Source organism: Polypterus senegalus, chromosome 14 (genome assembly GCF_016835505.1).
Source record: "Polypterus senegalus isolate Bchr_013 chromosome 14, ASM1683550v1, whole genome shotgun sequence".
In the NCBI taxonomy this organism is placed as follows: domain Eukaryota; kingdom Metazoa; phylum Chordata; class Cladistia; order Polypteriformes; family Polypteridae; genus Polypterus; species Polypterus senegalus.
Window position 1 is genome coordinate 27016978 of NC_053167.1, and position 22903 is coordinate 27039880.

The 22903-nt window shown below is 37.4% G+C and overlaps 1 protein-coding gene across 3 annotated transcripts in view; it reads right to left on the reverse strand.

Annotated features, from left to right (window-relative positions):
• The window catches only part of tfap2c (transcription factor AP-2 gamma (activating enhancer binding protein 2 gamma)), a 32533-nt gene extending 10175 nt beyond the window's left edge, over positions 1-22358 (reverse strand). Inside the window, exons 1-5 of one of the 3 annotated variants that reach the window (XM_039734765.1) lie at positions 22244-22358; positions 7623-8084; positions 6760-6808; positions 2651-2734; positions 104-323 (exon numbers count right to left, since the gene is read on the reverse strand). In XM_039734765.1, the coding sequence (XP_039590699.1) occupies positions 104-323; positions 2651-2734; positions 6760-6808; positions 7623-8084; positions 22244-22273 (845 nt within the window). In that variant the 5' untranslated portion in view covers positions 22274-22358. Of the gene's footprint in view, positions 1-103; positions 324-2650; positions 2735-6759; positions 6809-7622; positions 8085-10512; positions 10702-22243 lie in introns of those variants that run through there. The other 2 variants (XM_039734764.1, XM_039734766.1) reach the window with 2 other exon arrangements.
• Between the last annotated feature and the right edge of the window lie 545 nt (positions 22359-22903).

The window sequence follows — 22903 nt, forward strand, 5'->3', positions numbered from 1 at the left end:
AAACAAACATTTGTCATCTTGGACTCTTTTAAACTGAAATGAGCCGAACGATGCATTAGTGCCACTATGACAATTTAATCCCATATCCTAATAGTAAAAGTACCTGCGGAGAACTCCTCCTAGTAGTGAAGCGTTTAGACATTCAGGTGGAGAAAGACGTCGCTGCACCTCGGCAACGGTCACTTTGTACTTGGAAGTTGAGCTGAGAAGTGAAAGTCGTCCAGGCACAGAGCAGAAGACCTCTGTAGGGTTGGAGACCATTCCAAGCAGGCCCTCTTTCTGGTAAGGAATTCCCAGGTTGCCTTTTGGCAAAGCGACGGGACCTGTGAAAAGGGAAGAAATTACCAAGGAATTTAAGAAGAGCCAAGGGCTTTCATGTCACAAGAGACTCTAAACACGACATGCACATCCTCTGCAGTAGGACTTCAGCACCACTTTGTTTTTTTTTTATTATTATGATTATTTTGGTCAATTTTTTAATTGCACAGATGTTAGTCTTTGATGCAACATACTAATTCTTCTGGTTGTGTAAAAAAAAAAAAAAAGCTACTGGTTCGACTGGTGATATTTCAAAGGTTTATCCTGAAGTATGTTTAAAAAGCCACAACATTCATATACATTCAAAAAGACATGCGGGCTCCGAGTTTGTTAACTCCAAGTTACCTCCTTGTGAGTGTGGGTGAGGGTGTCTGTGACTGGGCCCTGTGAAAGTAATGCTGGGATGAATTGGATTACCGGGATTTGAAAATCTGAAGTTTTATGTGTGTGCTATCATTCAATATTAAAGCTTGTAATACCATATATATCTTTGAAAATGTAGGAACCAGGGCCGGCCCAAGGGTACATGGTGCCCCTGGGTAATGGTGTGTGGATGTGCCCCTTTGAGATCGGAATGCCTTCATATACTGTATCTACAGTGCTTGACTTTTTAAAACGGTCAGAGTGCATTGAGATACATATGTTACCTGCGTGGTGTGCTACAGTTACAAGTCGACAGAACAGCCGAGCGTGACTTGAATGGCACCCCCTCCAAGTCATAGCATTCTTAGACTGGTGTCTAGAGCGGGCCCTGATAGGAACATTGAGTATTTTAGCAAGAGCATAAATGTATAAAATGTAACATTTGAATTGCTTACATATTACAACTATTCTTCTGTTTTTTTAATTCAGGTTTCCTACTACATGTTTACAGTTATCTGGCATTAAGGTGGAAACCACCCCTAGTATGGGTTAACTAGCTATTCCATAACCTACGGTATCACCTCCAACCAGCTGAAATATATTACCAGCTTAGCTCAAAACTTTGAATTCAGTTATTTCATGGAATAAAAAAAATGAACCCAGTGTCCATTGCTCTATAGAACAATTAAGGATGGTAGTCCAAAAAATATCAGAACTACAGGACAGTATGCACTCTACACAAGACCTCGTGCTGAATTAATATTCTATGCATTAGCTGGTTAACGTGTGGAGCACAGCCCCCATTCAAATTTTTGTAATTACTATGTACAGTAAGCCAATTAAATATTTCAGGACACAACAGATTATACACTTTAATGGCAACACACACCCAGGGTGGCAGTAGGCTCAGTTTCACAGGACATACAATCTGGCAGTACAGATTTAAGTGATAGAAGCCAATGGTGACTGGCACCAAAAGTGGCTGATGTTCAGTCTGTTTTTAATTCCCTAACCCTAATATGGGCACTCATTGGCAGAACAAAGACAACACCTGAGCAATACTATTGGTGACGCACCATCAAAAGTGAGGCAATTAATGGTTATTTTATAACAATGGGGAAAGTCGCATGAAAATACCCAACTGTAACAGTAATTGGAAGTTCTCAGTCATATGCCAAAATTAGCTAAAAAAAATAATGCAAATGTCTTTTTCACAATATGAGAAATAAAATAGAAAAGCAGAGAATCTAGAAGTGTGACTAAGAGAATGGTAGAAAGAACTAACCAATGAAACAATTGTTTGCCAAAATTCTTACAGAAGAGCAACATCATCAACCAAACATGGAAATAAGAACTAACAAAACATAAACTTTAGTTTCAAACTTGGGCACATCATACTAAGAAATAAATATACAAAGAAACACTGAACCAGGCTATGCAACATTTCACTCCAGCTTTGCTGTTTTTTGCTAACGTGTTCACCTGTGATGAACTTTTCAGGGCCGTCTCCTGCCTTGATCCCAGGGCTGTCAGGATAGGCGCTGGCCACCCCAGAACCCTTATTTGGATTAACTAGGTTTGAGAATACATGAATGTATGTATGTACGTATAATAATATATATATATATATATATATATATATATATATGTGTGTGCTTGACTTGTTGAAAGAAGCTTTTAATTAACTAACTGAGGTTTTCTTTTACCAGTTACGATATAAGGTGCTGTACAAAGTAAAAGGGAATTGAACAGTTGAGACTTTTAAAAGTTTCATTTTGCTCTTTTTTAGTTTGCCTATATTACATAAAAATACAGCATGCATAAGACAGTCATTCACTCCCTCACTATATTCATTATCTTTTCTAAAATAAAAAATACAATTAAGATGAAAAGCAGAGCTTCTGTGGAACACCCCACAATGAATACAAAACCCAAAATATATGATTTGAATGAAATGTGCAATATATACCTTCATCTGCAACAGCTAGAACCTCATTTCCCAAAAATTTCCACTGCATACGGTCCTGACTTCTGCCATTTCTTATTCCTAAGACTGAAGACAACACTTTATCAGACGGAACCGGGAAAGAAAGGTCACAGAAAAAAAGAGACACTAGGAATGTAAAGGAAGTGCAGCTTGAAATCCAAATCAGGCTTGTGGTCTGTGACTACTGGCGTCAGTGCTGCTTCGGCCAACTGGAAGTCAGGGAAGAGTCAAGCACACAGCAGAGCTAACTAATAAAAGAAGTCCCATGATGTGAGCTCCTGAGGCAGACTAACTAGTGTCTCACTAATGAGCCATGCTGCTGCTGCTGCAACCCTGCAGGAGGCCAGAGAATCCCAAAATGCTACGTCTGTGATTACACTCCAGCTCGGCAACAATGGCCTTAATGGCACTGTAAAGTGTTAATGCATAACTACAAGATGTCAAAGTGTAACGCCGGCACTCAGTTTTCCATTACCCCCCTTCATTATCAATGAACTGCAATTATAGGCTGCTACTGCTGGAATGTACCTTTCATTATCATTTTTGGTGGGGTCCATCTTACAAAAAAAAAAAACAGCCCTTTTGTAATGCAGGGCCTGGCTTGTAGTAGCAAGAGGCGCTTGTGTTGTTTCTAAAGGGGCTTGCATAATGAGCCCTGAGCCTTTTAATGGGAGACGACTCCAGATGGCACGCCTTCATACCTGCATGTGGCTGTTCAGCTTGAAACACACACGTTAGGGGGCTATCAATATATTTGACCAGACTTATTTCAGGCATAAATATGCAGTCACCTCCATTACATTCTCCAACATTTTCATGCAAGGGATGCAAATTTTCTTTCTAGAAATGAAACAGTCGAATAACATTCAAATACTAGAGCGGGGCATGACTTAACAACTAAGCAATCATGTGTGCCTGCAGAGAGTCTGACACAATCATTTCAGCATCAACACAAAAGGCAGAATTCTCAGAGTAAACGTCCAAGAGAAGTCAGCAGAGCCGTAGACGCCATACCAGGGAGGCTCAGCGATGCACACAGTCTCTCCTTCGAAGACATGCAAAACCACAACCAGACATGAAATGCTTCAGTCAAGAAATAATTCATGCTGAAGAATGAGGGAAACTCTTTTTGGTAGCATAGAAATGTGTGAAAATACTTTCAAAAAGAAAAAAATATGAAAAAATATATACAGGGAGTAGAAAGAAAATGAATTGAGAAACAAGAATGAAAAGTCACCAGGCACGCCATTCACCAGGTAAATGGAAAGCATTTAAGAGTGTAAAAAAGAGAAGGACAGGCAAAAAAAGGGAAGACGTTAAAAAAAAAAATCAGAAAAAGGAGACGACACTGAGGAAGGAACTTAAAACAAAGTACCGCACACATATTAAAACAAAAGGTAACAGACAAATAACCGGGAAGATAGTAGCTCTTTGAAAAGGAGTAAAACAACTTAGATATTGAACTATACAAATAGTTCAAAATGCTTTAAGATTCCTGATGGATCGAGAGAGTTAAATATCGACTTCTATTTCGAATTTAAGTATTCATCTAAGTTGCTCCTGCCACAAGGCGGTCCTCAGTTTCTTTTGGGATGCCAAATTATCTGAGCACACACCAACACACAGCCACACTCACTCCCAAGTTTGGACTCTTAAGACCACTGAGGGAAGTATCAGTGTCATGCAGAAATCACCCCATTCCCTGGTTACAGAATGATATTTATTTGAATTAAACGGAGCGCATATGGAGGCGATGGCGATAGTTCAGCCACTGTTAAGAGTCAGGTGGGTGCAGAATAGCCGCAAAAGAAAACTTGTGTGAGAACAATGAGGAGAGACACAAAGGCGCACTACTCCCATCTGACACCAAAAGAAATAACCTTCTAATTTGAAAGGCCAGACACTGAGAAACACAACAGCCACCTGTCCATTTTTGCGCAACTAATCTGTATGCATGCATGTGTTAGCCTGTGTGCATCCCTTTTCTACGGTGGGAAGAAAACTGAAGGAGAACATAGAAATTTCCTATTAAGCTTGTTGATTATATTAAGAAAGATTAATAAAGACCATAGCATTTTTGATTTCGCAAAATCATACCCCCATTTAAATACATTTGATGCATTATATTTACACATGCCCCAAGTGTCAAAAGAGCCACTTATGATCCAAATACCACAAATTTGTATCTGAATGTAGACTCATTGAGCAACACAAATTAGGTCATTTGATCTGTCAGGCAATGTCACTAGCATGGCTACGGTGCCAGACCACAGTGCCTTACGTGACACCAAATAAAAATAAAGATGGATTGATTTGAGTGCCTTTAAATTTGTCTTAATACACCAAGGCTGATATGCTGATAAACGAGTCCACCTTACATTACTTAATAAATGCCCAAGAGGCCACTGGTTCAGAACACTACCTGTAAAGACCAATGGTGGAATCAAGAAATATTCCCAGCAATTAAATTCATCCCGAGAACATGTCTGCGTAATAGAAAAGAAAACAAACACGCATCGAGCTGGAAAAACTGAAAGTGCATGTACATCTGTCAAAGCCCTGTCGTGCCGCTTCCTTACATGTTCGTGCTAAGCCACGGTAAATTCAAGATGTGTTACATACTGCATGGGCAGCATTTGAGCGAACATAAAAATGTGACAAGCTGAATGTGCAAAGCAGAAGGTCGATTGCTCCTCGCCTTGGAACGCCATATGCTGGTTAAGTAAGGGCCGCTCAGGCCTTCCTCGGTGAGCACTTTCCCTTCTTTTCCTACTCTGGTGATCATTCTGAAACAACTTAATCGGAGTTCATTACAGCGGAAGGCGACAGCCTGTAGCAACACAAGCAACGCATTAGCCAGCCCACAACCACTTTTGTGGCTTTATAAATCCTGAAGAAATGTGAAACAAAATGGGAGTTTGCACAAAACTACAACCAGATAAAACACATGTGCCTGCACTTTATGATACTCTGTAATTGCTTGCACATAAAAATAACATCTTAAAAAATGACAAGCACCCCAGAACTAAGACACAATAAACCCCCAAATAATAAACTCTTTAGGATATACAAGTACTGTTTTCAAGGTGTGACTTTACATTTTCTAACTGAAAATTGTGCAAAGCCGCTTCATTGTAGTCCAGAATACTCTGAAAAGTACAAATTTAAGAGACCTGATGACATTTCTGTTTGTTGAAAGTGAGGTTGCCGGGAATGTCCGTGTGTAGGCAGATGTGCATTTCCAGTAAATATGTTAAGGGAATGTGTTCATATACACAAAGATGCATCCACAGCACAGGAATGTGAAACAACAAAGAACCGGTTATTTCATGTTAAGAGATAAGGGTCCATGGGTTCAGTTTACTTTCAAAGCACTACATTCAGATTTTTGTCCTATTATTATTACTATTAACATTTAAATATCAACTATGAGCACACATGGGAAGCAATAATGAAATACCAAAATGTATTGCACCAAAAATTTAGATTTGTCAGTAACTGATACCTGTGGCCAGTGAGACTCGAGTCCGCTCTACTTTTCATTCTAACTGTACCATATGGTGGTCCTCCTCAGCTTTGCTCTGTTAAAAATGTCAATTCACGTTGAATACTTTGAGCAAAATGTGGCTTAGTTTAAATCAAGGAATTAAAGAAATCACTCTCTATTCCAATACAATACATCCCCCTTAAACATAATTATCGCCTTAACTTGGAAAAAAAACTCAGCGAGGTTTGATTACTTTCTACACAGTCGCATTTTGTGTTACTCCATTTCTTATTAAATGAATGGACATTGTTCACGCATCGACTGCACCTTAACTGCAAATGCCTGGTCCAATCGTTCAACCGAGCCGACCTGAAAAACGGAGTCTGCTAACAAAAAGTTCAAATGTATCTAAAAGCGATAGTCCTTGGGGAATAGGAGCCGCTTCAAACCCAGAAAACACTGGACGAACACAAAGAAAAGGATCTCACGCGCCCTGGCAGAAACTGCACGCTGCCAAAAGTAGGTTACACCAGAGAGAACATTTGAAAAGTCGACAACGAAACACATCAATCGGTAAAATAATAGTCGGAGCCAGAAGGCTTACCTTTTTTAATCACCGTGGTGTCCGCCATAAGGTTGGGATCCTCCACATGCTGCGGGGACAAAAATTAAAAAATACAAATGAGTCACAACCCCAATAGAAAGAACAGACTATGACTGCGCGCACCAGCCTGGAGCCCCGACTTTACGAAGTGCACAGCAATGTAATAAAAGTACAAAAAGTAACCAAAATAAACTTAAACGAAACAAAGAAATGAGCCGCGTATGGTTCAAATGGTTAACTCATTCGTTGTGGATGACATCCGGGAAAGCCGTGAAATTTTTATTATATTAAACATTCACTTCACTGTAATATTTACCATCAAAGGCAAATCAATCATACAATTTTAAAGCTTTACGATTTTGATTTTGCGTCGTTATATATTGTCTACTTCCTAAATTACAGTATTTATAAAAAATATGCCATTTTCCCAAGTCGCTTTTGGTAGGCATGTGGTGGGCAGTCCTTACAGCTGTACCACTCATGCCAGACCATTTTGGATTGACACATTAGCATCAAAGTATACTTTGGACTGTGGAGGGAAACCAACACGGGACTAACCTGGAAAAACCACACAGAAGACAAGCACCACGACAGCACACCACGTAACTTTACGGTTTGTGCTTTGCACTGTAGAATTTGTTTTTTAGTGGCATATTAAAATTGACAGTTTCTGCTGGGGAGAACCTAGTGACCACTCTCCATTTTAAGTCTTGGCTTGCTAGGTGGATACATTTATAACCCGGACCAAATGAATGCCGGGTTTAGACCATACACAGTTAAATGTTACTTCTTTATCTGCTATAATGCTGTTTTCGATCCGAATCATTTCTTTCACATGCTCAATTGACGTGTCTGCTCCTTACCTGGATGTCTTCTATGCTGTGGCCCAGGTCATGTAGGCCCATGTTATCCCCAATGACAGCAGATTCGATGGAGTGTCCATGTGGTAGCAATAGTTCAGGTCGGCGGAAGGCCTCTCTGCGACCCCCGGCCGATCCAGAATCCAGGCCTAGAATTTGTCCGGCCAGTCCGGATCGGGCATGGTGGCCTAGACCGGTGTGCTCCTGGTTTTGCCGGTTGGGCCAGGACTGCTGCTGGTTTGAGGTGGGGGGAGGCTGATGCAGTGTGTTGATGGAAAAAGGGTCACCCAGGTGGGAATAGTGGTCGCTGGACTGGGGGTACGACAGAGGCTGGTACGGAGGTGGGAAGTACGGGGGTTGAAAATCCGAACTGCTATGAGACAGAGGGGGTGCCGGGCTGTACAGGTGCTGGTTGACTGCCGACAGGTGGGGGAGCCTCGGGTTGTTGCTGCCATCGTGTCGCTCCTGTGGGAGAGAAAATTAATTGAGGGGGTTATAATGCACGCAACGTTTCATGACATAAAAATATAGACGGGAAAAATTGTAACTGCTAAAACTTCATCAGTTGATTTGCAATTTGCCCTGCCTGCTGTGTAAACTTAAAACACACTGTCCCAGCCCCCGGTGAATCCAGTACTACCTTAACTATACACCGTTTGTTAAAGGTAGGGAATGCTAGTGTTTGAGCGCGCCGCAAACATCAATTTTACACTGGTAATGGCACAGGCAAGCAGGATGAATGACTCATAAAATACGACCGAGTAACGAATCGTTCTAACGCTCCAACATTTTCAGCACATTATCGCTTTAAAGTTTCTTGTTTATATTTAAACAAGACTGCGGATCAGGTGTTCTCGAAGCCATGCGGATTGACAGATAAATGCGACACCGGAAATGTGCTCGAAAACAGCACACTGAGTCATCGTGCCGGCTAAATGGAGACAGCTTTCATCCACTGTTCAATATGCTGTCTGGTTCATCGCAAACGAGCAAGGAAGGGCCAAATGTAGTTTTATAACCGCAGACATGCTGGAGGATTGCTTATTGCAACGACTTGATTATTTTAGCTCTGCCAATATTTTAAAAAGACGCTCGTGTTTTGGAGTGTAGTCTTTACCGTTTCAGGTTTGATAAACGTTGTGAACAATAACTGCTCGGCATTCCTCAAATACGTACAAAGCTAATATGGTTGAATTTTTTTTAAAAGATTATCCCGGGAATAAAAATAAAACTATTGCGATTTCGTGAGTTGTGCAAAACACGTTTCTAACAATTGTGAGGTAACGATGACGTTGGATAGAAACTCCAATTAATCAGCCCTGTATGAAACTCTCCGAGGCTTGCAGAAGAAGATGATATTCAGAATGAATTTCTTAACTTATTGACAACGTTAAACACGCGAATGGTGAGGCCCTTCCTTGTATTGAAAGATTTGCATTGCTTTGTGTAAGCGTGACAGTAACGCATTCCTTATGCCCAGGTTGGCTCAATGAGACTTTTCTGCTTTGTATAATTTTTTTATTTAAATATCCTACGTGGGTATGCGCTTCTAGGTAGGGCGTGAGACTATAAACGATCGTTTAATTTCTTCAGAAGTCACACACATTGATAGCGTGTTGCCATTTTTGTTTTCCCTCTCCAGAAACGACTGTCTTTCATTTAAGAAACAAGAAATTGTAGGGTATGAGGGGGAGGGAATTGCCCAAACTAGTTTGACTGGCTCGTTAACTTCTGAGACTCATTCCGGCCCTTTACTATGTTGTCACAGAGTTTAGGCTGTCCAGTTAGCCCAATGATCCTTAGCACCCTTTGCTGTTTGTTCACTGAATGAAGCCGATTGAGATCATTTTGAACGGAATCTTTTAAAAATAAACGCTTTAACGGTCGATGATATGGGCTGTAGTGCGGCAGATACAATAGATGTGTAATAGAAAAAGTCGCAAAGCCAATATAGAAAAATGTCCACTGATATTACGCATACGAATGGTCTTAAAATGGCCTTGAAATGGTCATCCTCTCCTAATTCAAGTTCAGCAGCTGCTGCACATGTGTTTGAAAATAGCTGTCGATATTTTACCAATAAAGCTTCAACAAGATGCGTCTTTCTTGCTTTAGGCCAGAATGAGAAAAGGCGCATTGTTTTATTTCGGTAAACCACGAGTGAAATCAAAATTGACGATTTTTCAGTTTTCTTCTCACTCCTTTATCATTTTCATGTTCCCAGATACCGTGGAGAAGATTTTATCTGCTTGCCTACCTGACCGTATTTCAGACAAATACAAACTACAAACTGTTTCAAACGGATTGTACAAGATGGACAGCCGCGATGAATGGAGGGTATCGAGTGACTAACGAGGTTGGTCGTGAATAAACACAATTAAAACTAAAACTCTGATATCACAGTTATCGTGCATTAATAGATTAATGCGACAAGACTCGGCTAAAGTCTGTTTATGTTTAAGTCCAATGCATCACCAAATTGCTTCTGGCAAAAATTATTAATCTCGATATGTTATAAATAAAGTATTCTATGTGAATTATTCACACTGTTTTGCACGTCGTCGAATTATATTAATATACGATTGACAATTAAAATATATTTTTTTTTAATGATATAAATCACTGATATACTTTTAGTGCCCTATCTTACAAGTCACAACTATATATATATATATATATATATATATATATATATATATATATATATATGCCGCATAGAAAGATGTGAGCCTATTAAAATGATCACTCAAATGTATAAACTCAATATCACAAATACAAAATCTTCATCACAAAACGGCTCGAATATAATGAGTTCTGACTACATCTCTAGTGAACTCTATATACAATTCATTTCTACAACAGACTTTTCGGACGGTTGATGCTGGCTGCTTACCTCGCAGTCATCCTCGTACTTGACATTATCGGCTAGTTTCCACAACATGGTCGCAAAATGACTATCCCTAATTTCAGGTCCGCCAGATGTGTGTATATATCCACCAGGTTCACGTCTCAGAGAGCCCGCATGGAAAGTGGATGAACTCGACTCTCTCAGGAGATCTGTACTTCTCTGAAGTCCTTTCTCTCATCTCATTGTAATCTAAGCAGGGTTCGGAGTAGGAGGGGTTACCGCTTTATTTTGCATAGCCTCGCCTCCTGGGTGTGGCGAAGAGGCGTTTACTTAACTCATACACTCTCCTTTGGGCTAAACTAAGCGAATAGGGAGGCTAACGAAAGAAATTGACCAATCAGAACGAAGGGACTCTCTGCAGTCTAATTTGCCATTGGACGTTGTTGTTAAATGTCTGACCTTAAAACTGTCCTGCTACTGGTTGTACATTTTGGATAAATATATAGTAATGGAAATTGAGGCAATATTTCGTATTAGAAAGAAATATTTAGAACGTTTTCAAAGTATAAATTGAGTCGCTTATATGAAAATGGAAACATGCATAAATTTTGAATTTAGAGAGACGTTCAGATGCTTGAACCAGCAAACTTTATAGTTATATACACATTATTTTCTTAAAAACTTAACTTTATAATAGTTCATTTATAAAAATCAACTGAATAAATGTTCATCCGAAGTTATGTAAATTCCATTAAAAATAGCTGTTCATTTGTATTACGATCTGTAGACACCTTTCCTAATATTAACTAATCCATTTGTGACGGCTGTTACAGCTTTTGCTGTATGCATAATGTTTCAGCTGTTACTAGAACTGAAATAACCAAATCTTCTAAAATACTAGCAAAATACTTGGAAATGATTACTCTTAAAAAAGGCAGGAAATAAACGATATTATCACAACTATTGTTAATACGATAACTTACAAATTCGTCTAAAAACTACGTTTTAATGTTATTATAGCAATATTCATTACACCTTGCTTAATAAAAGCAGTCTGCAAATTGATTAAAGGTGAATATCAGAAATGAACACGGCTAAAATGAAATAATCTAATATAAAGAACAATCCTCTATGTTACTAATTATGAAATTAGACACCCCTTAGTATCTATAATCTGGTAAATACAATAACAGACTTAATTAAGAGTTAATTATATCGTAACAGTGACATTAATCATTAACAATAAAAATTATAGCCAGGTGCCATTTAATAGTAAAAGCCAAACAAATTACAAGGAAAATGTAAGGTGCGGCAGCAGTGCCTGTAATATTAATTAACATACTTAAACAAAAAAAAACTACAGGCATTGGTGTGTGGTTAAAACACAAAAGAAAGGCTGCGTTTTGATGCCAGTGAGACCGGACACCACTTTGTTTCTGTACGTTGTGCTTTTTAAACAATGCGTCCGCACATTTCTGTCCCTTCGGTAAATTGATGTTGGAATATTCAGATTTAATAAAATAACCAGGAATCCACGGGATTGCCACGTTCTGTCCCTCTGCGATGCACAAAACAATGCACGAATGACAAGTGGAAGGTCGCATACTGTACGGTGGTTTAGCAGTCCAAACACTAGCAGCACGTAAAGTCGGCGCATTATAGCAAGTCTGTTTGGGTCTGCGTCATTCTGCCGAATTAGAGATGTGTAAATCTGGAGATTAATGGACAGATGGATCGATAGATGGATAAATGTAAATTATGTGCTGAAAGGAAAAAAGCCTCGATCAAATACTAAGCATTACTAAACGTAACAACAAGTTTTCGGCCAACAAAAGGTTTCTAAAAAAGTGGACGTAGCACAGCGATATACTTCCACCAGCCGGCATTTTATTCTTTTTTTTTTTTTCCAGTGAGGATTTAACTCCAACTGGATTATTTCCCATTCAGTTACCTTACAAGATAATATGTCAGTCAACTGGATAGTGGAGACCGCACGAAATACGCCCGAGAAGTTGTGTGGGATATTCGCGTATAAACCGTTAGTAGCAGGCGCTGAAGAGATGCCGTGCCGAAGAACAACTTCGACGAAACCGCGTGTTGTAAAGTTTGAGTCGGCTGTGTGGATGTGCTGGACGGAGGCTTCACTGTACGTAATAAATGTTCACATCTGCGCGAAGTTCTCGGCCGTAGCCGTCTCGAACAAGCCCATTGCGTTAAGACGGAACAGAGCAGTTCTGCTTTCCACTTCCTCACTTTGTTGATTTGGCAGAACTCAGGAAGGCAACAATAAATCAAACCAGTCCAGCTAAGTTCTGCCCAAATACATATGCTGCATCTTTTTAAAATCTAAAATACATGTTAATGGTATGATCGTTATCGCTTGAATCTCTGTCACGGGATTTCTCACGTATAGTGCTATTAGTTTATGCTTCCACAGAAGTTTCACGATTTTTAATAGTTTATATTGAAATACATGTACTTTTAATTTCACAACACTAATACTTAAGAACCGTTCAGTTTTATCTGGCTGACATAGTACACAATAGCATTAGTTTAACTCTGCCTTACAAAACAGAATGAAAGCCATATAGCAATATTCAAGAATGGCAACAATTGCATATGAAAGTTTGCTTTTAAAATAAGATGTACAAATAAAGAAATCACAAAAAGAGCATTGCATAATAAGTTTGACAAAACTTCCCGTGGGTCATAATGTACATTTGAAATAGTAACCCAGATAAAGATTAGTGCGCAAACGCCATCTCTTAATTAAAATATATATATATATATATATATATATATATATATATATATATATATATATATATATATATATATATATATATATATATATTGTCATTGTCTATATATTTTAGAATGATTGATCTTAGATAGCATTTTCCCAATAAGAGACTTTTGTTTATTGAATTAGAGTAACAAACCCATTAGCTATTAAGCCGAATGTTACAGACGCCTGAAGGCAGGTTGAAGGTTATTTAAAAGTATTTTTTCCACAGTAAATTAGTGAGAAGCGTAGCCGTCTGCTAATTCAGCGGAAATGATCTGAAATACTTTCCATCATTTTGGAACAAATTTATTTTTGATTTTCTTACTTTCACACCGGAGTTTGCCACGGTTGGCCAAGATCACCTGATAGATGCTTGGAGTCATATTGAAAACTATGGGCGTCTCTCTAGGTGGGAATAAACGGGGGGCACCGCCGCGTACATTCAGCTATTTAGGCAGCTCCTATAGGCAAACAATCAATGTGCCTGGGAAATCTTCTTTTTTTTCTCTCTCTCCTTTGTGTAAACAATGTACTAAAAGTGGGCATTGCATATTCGGTGCCATCACCTCAAATCTTCACTCCAGACCTTGCATAGCATTTAAAAATAGATGTGCAGAAACTTTCAAACATTAATTTGAAATTAATAAAGATGGTAGGACAGATAGATAGATAGATAGATAGATAGATAGATAGATAGATAGATAGATAGATAGATAGATATTTTTCTACATAAAATATGAACAATCGGGTCGTATTTAACAGTAGTCTGGTAAAAACGAAAACGTTTTAGGAATGAAACAACGGGATGTGTTTAATAAAACATGTTCCGCATATACTCAGGACTAAAAGGGTAAATATAAATTAGTACAAGGCTATAGCCTAACTATAGACATCCGATAATGTGGATCGTTTGTAAGAATATGTTAATTTGCACTTATATAATACCTGCATTTAATATTAGCATCGCTAATCTTATTGCATAGTTGGCAAAATAATTATAATAACCTCATATACTGTTTGTTGTCATATCAACAAGCAACAACAGAGGTTCCAGTAATTATAATTCGCACATGAATGTTAGACACAACAGACGTTGCCATCCTCCCCTCGAAATGATCTATCGAGCTATCCATCCATTCATTCTTTTATTTTCAATGCATTGCCCAGTTTAGGGTTATGGGTGTCTATCGTTAAAAATGTTAGCTTGTGACTTGTCCGGTGCGACGTGTCAAACTGTGAAATTCTGTTAATGGGGACAAAAAGCTCCAGGGTCTTGAGCCCACTAAAAAGAATTCACTGCACGACTTTATTAAATAAATTCTACAAATACAGTGAACATTCTTCATTCTTTTAGCCCTTTGAAGACACATTTTTAAAGTACGTTTTGGTTTGTTCGTTCTTTCATTTATTTTGAAGACAATCGAAACTTAAGGCGTATGATGCATCTTTAAAATATTAAATGTGGTTTGGTCGGGTTTAATTTACATTTCTAAAATATGGTGTAAACACTACATAATTTTCCATAAGAGGAATTATTATTATTATTATTATTTAAAAACTGCGGGCAGTCAGTGATGAAATACAAGCCGTGTTAAATTAACTGGCTCTGCAGGGTTATTGTTGGTAATTCATTATAGGAACATTACCTTGTGCAATTCTATAAAATTAACAATTGCTGAATCCCATTCAAGAATCTAAATTTGACGTTAAACAATAATTTAATATTATTATATTAATATATTATATATCTGATTGTATGGGTGGTTACCTACCAGGTAACGCAATGGAGTGTGTACGCCTGATGAGACCAAATAAGGGCGAAAGACGTGTCGCGTACTCTTTGCATTATTTGACAGTAAACTATGTTTTATTATATATATATATATATATATATATATATATATATATATATATATATATATATATATATATATATATATATATATATATGACGCCCGAGCTTTGTTTCCTTCCTTGCGCCGTGAGTTGGCTGGGATTGGTTTCAGCAGACCCCCGTGACCCTGTAGTTAGGATACAGCGGGTTGGATAATGGATGGATATATATATGTCAGAATCAGATTTATTGGCCATGTATGCACGCATAAAAGGAATTTGACTCCGGTTTTGGTGACTCTTCAATTATAACTTATGTAATCGACATACACAGAAGAGGTAATCACACACCTATATATATATATATATATATGTGTGTGTGTGTGTGTGTGTGTTGGTGTGTGTGTGTAAAGTCTGTCTTCTAATGAGTTTTTTTTTTTTTTGCTTAAAATTGCAAGATACATTGAAAAAAAGAAACGGAAAAACTTATGTGCTCAGCTATAGATAGCCTAACACTCGATGTCAAAATGTCCATCTAATTCACTCCCAACTGCCATTTTCTATATACGTGTAAAGTAGAAGTGCAGCCGCACATTTGTGTCTCCGTCAAATAATTTCAACACGCTTAAAGTTTCAGTGTAATCGCCAACTATATCAACATTGAAAACAAATCCTGCTCTTACACAATAAGAACAAAGCGCAGGTTTCTTAGCATCCTTGAGAGTGGGAGCGAGACAGACACAGAGTGACAGATCAGGATGTGCGCAAGAAGTTATATACAATTTCATTTTAAAAAAAAAAAAAACCGTATGGAAGGCAAAGCATTTTCCTTAATTGTACACACTTTGTTAACGGTGTAGTCTTCGTTATTTATCATTATGTCATGATGCTGAAACGGAAGGGACACAAATGCGAGGTCTGCCTTTTGATAAGGCACTTGGAGGGTCGAGGGATGACCTGGACACCTCCCTCTTGACGTCCCATTTTCTGGTCAGGTTTCACGCCGTTTAGAAGGCACAGGGGTGTTTTTAAGTGACAACCTGAATGCGCCATTGTCAGAAAGGCTGGGAATACAACCCCACCCCCAGCCCACCATTCGACCCGGCAGGCTGGTGCCAGGGGCCCAGCAGGTACGGCGAGCAAATTTGCATCTTTTCTGCAGATAGTTAGGCACTTGGTCTCGTAATGGAGCTATAAACCAACACAGTCGATTGGTGAGGACCCAGGAGGGCTTTCAGAGCGTTCAGACCTCTTTAGCGCACAATACGGCTGACGCTGACACCCAGGGAGCCTGTGACGGGGGTGGAAGGGGACTCATTGTTAAATTATTGAATGATTAGGATGAAGCAGACCAGAACTCCTGAGAATTTTTCGTCCACGCGGCTGTTAGACACAGTGCTTTTATTATTTGCTGTTGTAAAGTCATGTTAACATCTGACGAAACATCTGTTTTGCACCAAGCATTCCCACCTTCTGCCTGCGTTGATAAATAAAAGGCCCATCATTTTTCAGTGATCATCTGTGTGACAGCATATCTTTCTTTTAAATATCACACACTTCAAATAAACTACTCCGAGAATGCTTAAAAAGTGAGAATATTAATTAATAAAACTAAGCCTATTAAACGTCAAATCATTTATGAATTCACATCTATGTCCTTGAGAAATAAATACACATAAAACATCATTTTCATATAAGAAAGCATTTTCATTCACCAAGCAACAGTAATGATGCACCAGTTTTGTGTTCCTTAACTTTGTTAGTAATTGTTCTTTGACCAGTTTGATTCTTCTCTTCGTGAATTAAAAAAAAAAAATCACACAAAAACATAACCTCGAGCGAATTTCCAATTAAAACTTAAATTACTATTGATTTTTTGTTTTACGTTTTTTTAATGTGTACATATATTGAGAAAGTATTTAAAAAAACAATTAATCGACAATGCCCTTTACAGAAAATTCAGGCCACCTGGAGCGTTTACTTTAATCTGTTAAAAACTGAATGAAGTTTATTTATTTTAATTAAATACAGAAATAACAAGACAATGCTATTCGTTCGTTTTTCGTGTCGTTTTGGTGAGACGGTATTTATTTTTGTCACTAATATGTAGATCTTTGATACAATTCATTTTTACTCTATACTCGTAAGTCCGTGCTAATAGATTTTAACGTGAATGTCAACTTAGTATTCTAAGCCACTTGGAAATTAGCTTGTGAAAATCTCAGAAAGTGTTACTGACCCTGAGCAGCACTGTGGCGTAGCAGTTGACGTCGCCTTCTTGCTCGCTCCTGGACTGTGTGGAATCTGCACGTTCTTCCCGTGCGTACGTCACCAAAGAAGACACTTGTCTTAGGTGAATTGGCCGTGAAATGAACTGGTGCCCTGTCCCTGGTTGTTCCCTGTGCCTGATGCTACCGGGATGCGCTTAGCCCCTTGCGACCATCAGCTGGATTAAGTGTGTTTGCAGATATTATGTGTTCTCATTATTTTTGCGTCGGGTATTCACTGGTTCTGATATTACCTGTCACATCCATGAAACAAACAAGGTTAGACTTCCAAAATAACGGAGCGATGGTCTGTGTTTGAATTAAAGTGGCGTCTAGGCGAGGATTCTTCCTTGTGCCCCTTGTTCTTAAGATTGCCACTGTGTGTGTTTTCGAAAAATGAATTAATGATGACGATAATAAAGAAATGCACAACATGTTCATAATTCACATTTATAGTCAAATGAAAACTCGACCGATTTAGGCAGGCCTGAGTTGAACCGTCGGTATATAACCTACATGGAGAAAGCGTAGAAATGTATGTCCTTGAGCACCACCTAGTGCTTTCTAGGAACATTGCATTATGCATTTCCGTTAAACCCCCATAACAAAAATAAATAGTTCCATAAAGATTGGTGAATAAAACGGCAAAAAGAGAATTATTTTGTCAAACTATTAATTTATATTCAGTAATAAAATAACATACTTTTACTTTTTATTTAATTAAGTGAGTGGTTAAGGCTTTGGATTTCAAAACCAGTGGGTTCAGATCCTACTACTGACACTGTGTGGCCACGAGCAAGTCACTTCACCTGCCTGTTCTTATATTGAAAAAACAAAATAAATGAACCCAATTGTATGTGAAATGTTATAAGTCGTTTTGGAAAAGGCGTCAGCTAAGTAATCCTTAGCAGTTTAGCAAACTGGGTTCAAATGCCGTGCCCGATGGTAATCTGTATATGGCGTCTTCATGTTTTTACTAATTTTAGTCGGATTTTCCTTGCTTCCGGATACTTATGTGTGTGTGTGCGTGTGTGAGTGAGTGGGCCTATTATTATTATTATTATTATTATTATTATTATTATTATTATTAGTCGTTAGAAGGGCATTTTGCCGTTTAGCTTGATAGATTTAAACCCGATAATCTCCAAGGATTCCCTCAATCATCATTACCATTTTTGGCGGAGCTCACCTTGCTCAATAAAAACAAACGCTGTTGCTCTTAAAGAAACAAGTGCTCTTTGAAATGCAAAAGTAGCCTTTATACGCTGAATGTTGGGGATTGATGTTTATTTTAGTCTAAAATAGACCAAGGGTTAATAAAGGAATACCAAGGGAGCGAATAGTAATCCGGTTGATGTCAAAGCGCGTAATCGAAGCATTTTTTTCCCCTTCTCCTTTTATCAGTGAATCTTCTGAGTCTTTTCAGACTGAAAAGCTGTTGTTTCTATCCAGTGTTTGGAATTTCATAAACAATGAAACCGCGACAACGCCTCGTAGCAAACACTGCGGAATACCGCGGCCTCACTGATGTTTGAGAATAATGCAAGCGCTGATCGTTTTTAATTACATGTCAGCTTCAGTTATTAAAATGCCCCAGTTAAAGCGGTGCTGCCACTTGGTGTTCTCGCCTCTTCCAGTAATGAGGCGTATTACTCGGTGACTTTATCAATAGCCACAACGCAGCAAACGCGTATAGAAATGATTCATAAATAACCTGCCTACTCAGTTTTTACCCTTTACTTAAAAACAAACGAGACACAACTTGTCTCAGCTTATTAAACATAAAAGCCAAGCATTTAATCATTTTTCAATTAGATTTACTCAGAACTTTTCCTCAGCTACCTTAGAAGTTGTGGCCAACTTAAATCATAAATTATATTAGCTCTGAAGATCTCATACTTTATTGGCTTGTACAAGAAAAAGAAGACACGACTAAACTATCTATCTATCTATCTATCTATCTATCTATCTATCTATCTATCTATCTATCTTATTAGCTTTTTATAACTACTGTATGTATTAGTTCTTAGAATATGTATTTGAGTAATAATTCGAGAGAAAGTACATTTCTTTTTAGAAGCTGAATGTGGAATAATGCTATTTTATGTTACATTTCAGGTCTGGACATTTTAAAAAGATATTCACGGAAGTACCAGGCCTCTATCATTGTTCAGAGAAAGAAAATAAATATTGTCAAATTATTATAATTGTTGATTTAAAATACATATTACTAAAATATGTATACATGCCGTCGGCATTCAAGCACTGTGAATTTTTTCCCGTGTGAGAACTTTTCTGTACAAATGTAAAATGTTTAATATAACTGAAGTAATGTCTACAGCATTTTACACTTTGTATAAAAGGTTAGAATCGCTACTTCGTAAAAAAAAAAAAATACAGCACTTAATACCTGACATAATCAGTTAGTGCACAAGAAAATGTAAAAACTGGCGAAGGCATGTGCCCAGGCGTCCCGTCCTGGTTTGGTTTCCCATCTTATTAGCAGCTGCAAAATTACCAAAACTGTTGATACAAAACTGCTACAACTGTACGATTGTGAGCAGGGAAAATTCTTGGTTACTTTGCGTAAACTGCAAAAATAAACTGTGTTTCAGCCCGATGGTTTTTTGGCACTATATAAACGGAATCTGTCATTTACATCCTGTAATATGATTAAGGATTCTCATGTTCTTTGTTTTCTTACAATTAAATGGCTCATACTCTGCAATCATTCAGAACATTGTAATGGTACTTTTAACTAAGCTTTAACCATTTTGAGGTTTTTTAATATCAGTCCTATCGCCTTTACGGTTGTGGAATGGAATGTGCGTGTGCCGGCTGACAGCCTATCTGAATATTATTATTGGAATGAAACAATAAAAAAGCGCCCTTACATCCGCGATTGAGAAGAAGGAACGTAACCACAATCACATTTAATTACCGCTGGTTCAAGTTAATCAGACTCGTTTGTGCAACTCGTGAGCTGCAACAATCCAAATAGTGACTGGGCAATTAAACAGTGACGAATAGTAATAAAGAATCGCATTAATACATTAAGTGAGACTTTAATTTTAAACTGATTAGCATCTGACTTCTGTACTTTATACTAATTATTATGTTTTTTACTTAAAAAGGTAAATCAAAATGAATAATAAATAAATAAAAACAGGTAATATTCCCAGCACGAACCAAAAAACACAAACACACACACAAACATATATATATATGGAAACATATTACTTTGCAAACATTCACTTATATTATAACTATAGTAATATGTTTCCATATATATATATATATATATATATATATATATATATATATATATATATATATATATATATATATATATATATATATAAAACAAAAGTTTAGCCAGAGTTACAAATTCTTCAAAATGTAAAACCGAATTCATCTTAATTCCCATATAAGTTGCTTCTTCAGGATTATTATTATTATTTTTTTAGTTTTTAAATTTTGGTGAATTTTTTTGAAGTATCTTAGTCTGCGTTATCGACCTTTCATCACTCACACAAAAAATAGTTATTGCAAGAGCAACATACTAACACACTCAAACGAAATTATACTTAATTTACATGTTTGTACCAAGTGTTTCAGAAGATGACTTTGGCGTCCCGTCCTGTAAAGATTGCTGCAAATATCGGCACCATTACCGGTCGAATAAGTAACATGTGGAAATTTTATAACTGGAACGTTAAAACGTTATTGTCAAATTTACATAAGCCTCAGGTATTTTAAATGCTGCGCTTCACTTCCTCAGCAATACAATCTGAATTGTGTATTTGCACTTTTTCATTTTTAAAGATGCGATTATCATTACCAACACATTCAATTTATAAACACCAAAGACAAAGTCAATATGAGTCTAAGACTTTTAATGTTGAGAATTTTAAAAGCTGCACTATTTAGTAACCCAATGTCATGTTCCTATTTTGCTTTTTCAGTTTCATTCGATATTAAAGGCTAATGTAAGCGAAATTGCACATTAGACAAATGCTGTAAAATATTTAAGGGGTGAAAATGCTTAAATAAAATACATCCTTTTGTTAATTTTGGGTTTCTTTTCCCGTGGGATATTTAAAAAAATCTCAAGCTTGCTTTTTCGTTTTGTTTCTCTGCGAGTTGCTACATGCAACCTTACTGACGTCTGCCCTTTGAAACCTATCATTTAAAAAGCAGGTTGAATTCAAGCCTGCAGGGCGACATTTGACTTTTAGTACATACTTATAAGACCTACATATATACACCTAATGAAACATCTGTGTGTATATGAGTCTGTTTTCTTTACTGATGCATTTATTTCCGCTCGTCTTATATAAAGTACTCAGTGATGCCCACCACACGCTATCAATTCCCATATCAGGTTCAAACCTACTTATTTAATCTCAAAAGTACACTATGTATTTAAAAAACAAGGCACATTTTGCTCTTAGACATACACAGCTTTCTTTTTTATAATATTTCAGTATGTCAAAACGTATAGTATAAACGCAAGCTTTAATATTAAATCCTATATGGGAAACACAATAATTACTTTTTAAAATTTCACAAAAAGAACCAAACATTTAAACTAAAAACTATATCATTTGTTTAAATACTCCAAATCTTGAAAGATCTTCGACAAGTTTCACATTTGAAGAAATACCTTAACATACATTTACGAGTAGTTGTACTCAATAGATTACAATTTCGCCAAAAATAAACATCTGTTGAAATATTTCACGAAGTAATATCTTAATAGTCGGCTAACAACTAAAATATACATTGAATAAAAGTGACTGGTTTCTTTTTTGAAAATACGTTTTCACATTTCAGCATAGATTTATTTACTCAACGGTGTTAAAAAAGAAAGGGGAAAACACGTTACCTGCCAGTCTATTCTCTCCAGTAAAGCCATGATTTCTATTCGGTCACTCTTATCTAAGTGAGAGACAAGCTAAGTTGTTCTTGCGCTGCCGCTGCTGACTCTCACCTGTGCAGCGACTCACCTGAGGCTCAGTACTCTCTGAGACCGCGCATGCGCCCTGCGAGCACTCTGCAGAATCTTCCCGGTTATCCAACATTCTTTACCTCATCAGCGTCGTTTAGAAAGTCATAGTTGCGGTCCCTTTGATCGGCGCCTGCTACTTAATTGCTAAGGGGAGTGGTGGCATAGATGGAAAAATCCGGCAGCTGCAAAAAATGTATCTATTGGGCCTGATGAAGTATTTCAGCAAATAATACAGATAGATAGATAGATAGATAGATAGATAGATAGATAGATAGATAGATAGATAGATAGATAGATAGATAGATAGATAGATAGATAGATAGTTCTTGAAAAAGATAAATTGTAGGATGTTACCTGACACGTTTATGCAAATACACGAAAACAGGAAATATTTCAATATCAAACTAATGGGATATAGAATGAGGACGTTCCCTTTTATTTATTTATTTTACTGAAATGAATATTTGCAGATATTTTACAACAGCAACAGGTAGTAGCTGGAATGAATCTGTATAGATTTTGTTTGTTTTGTGAGAA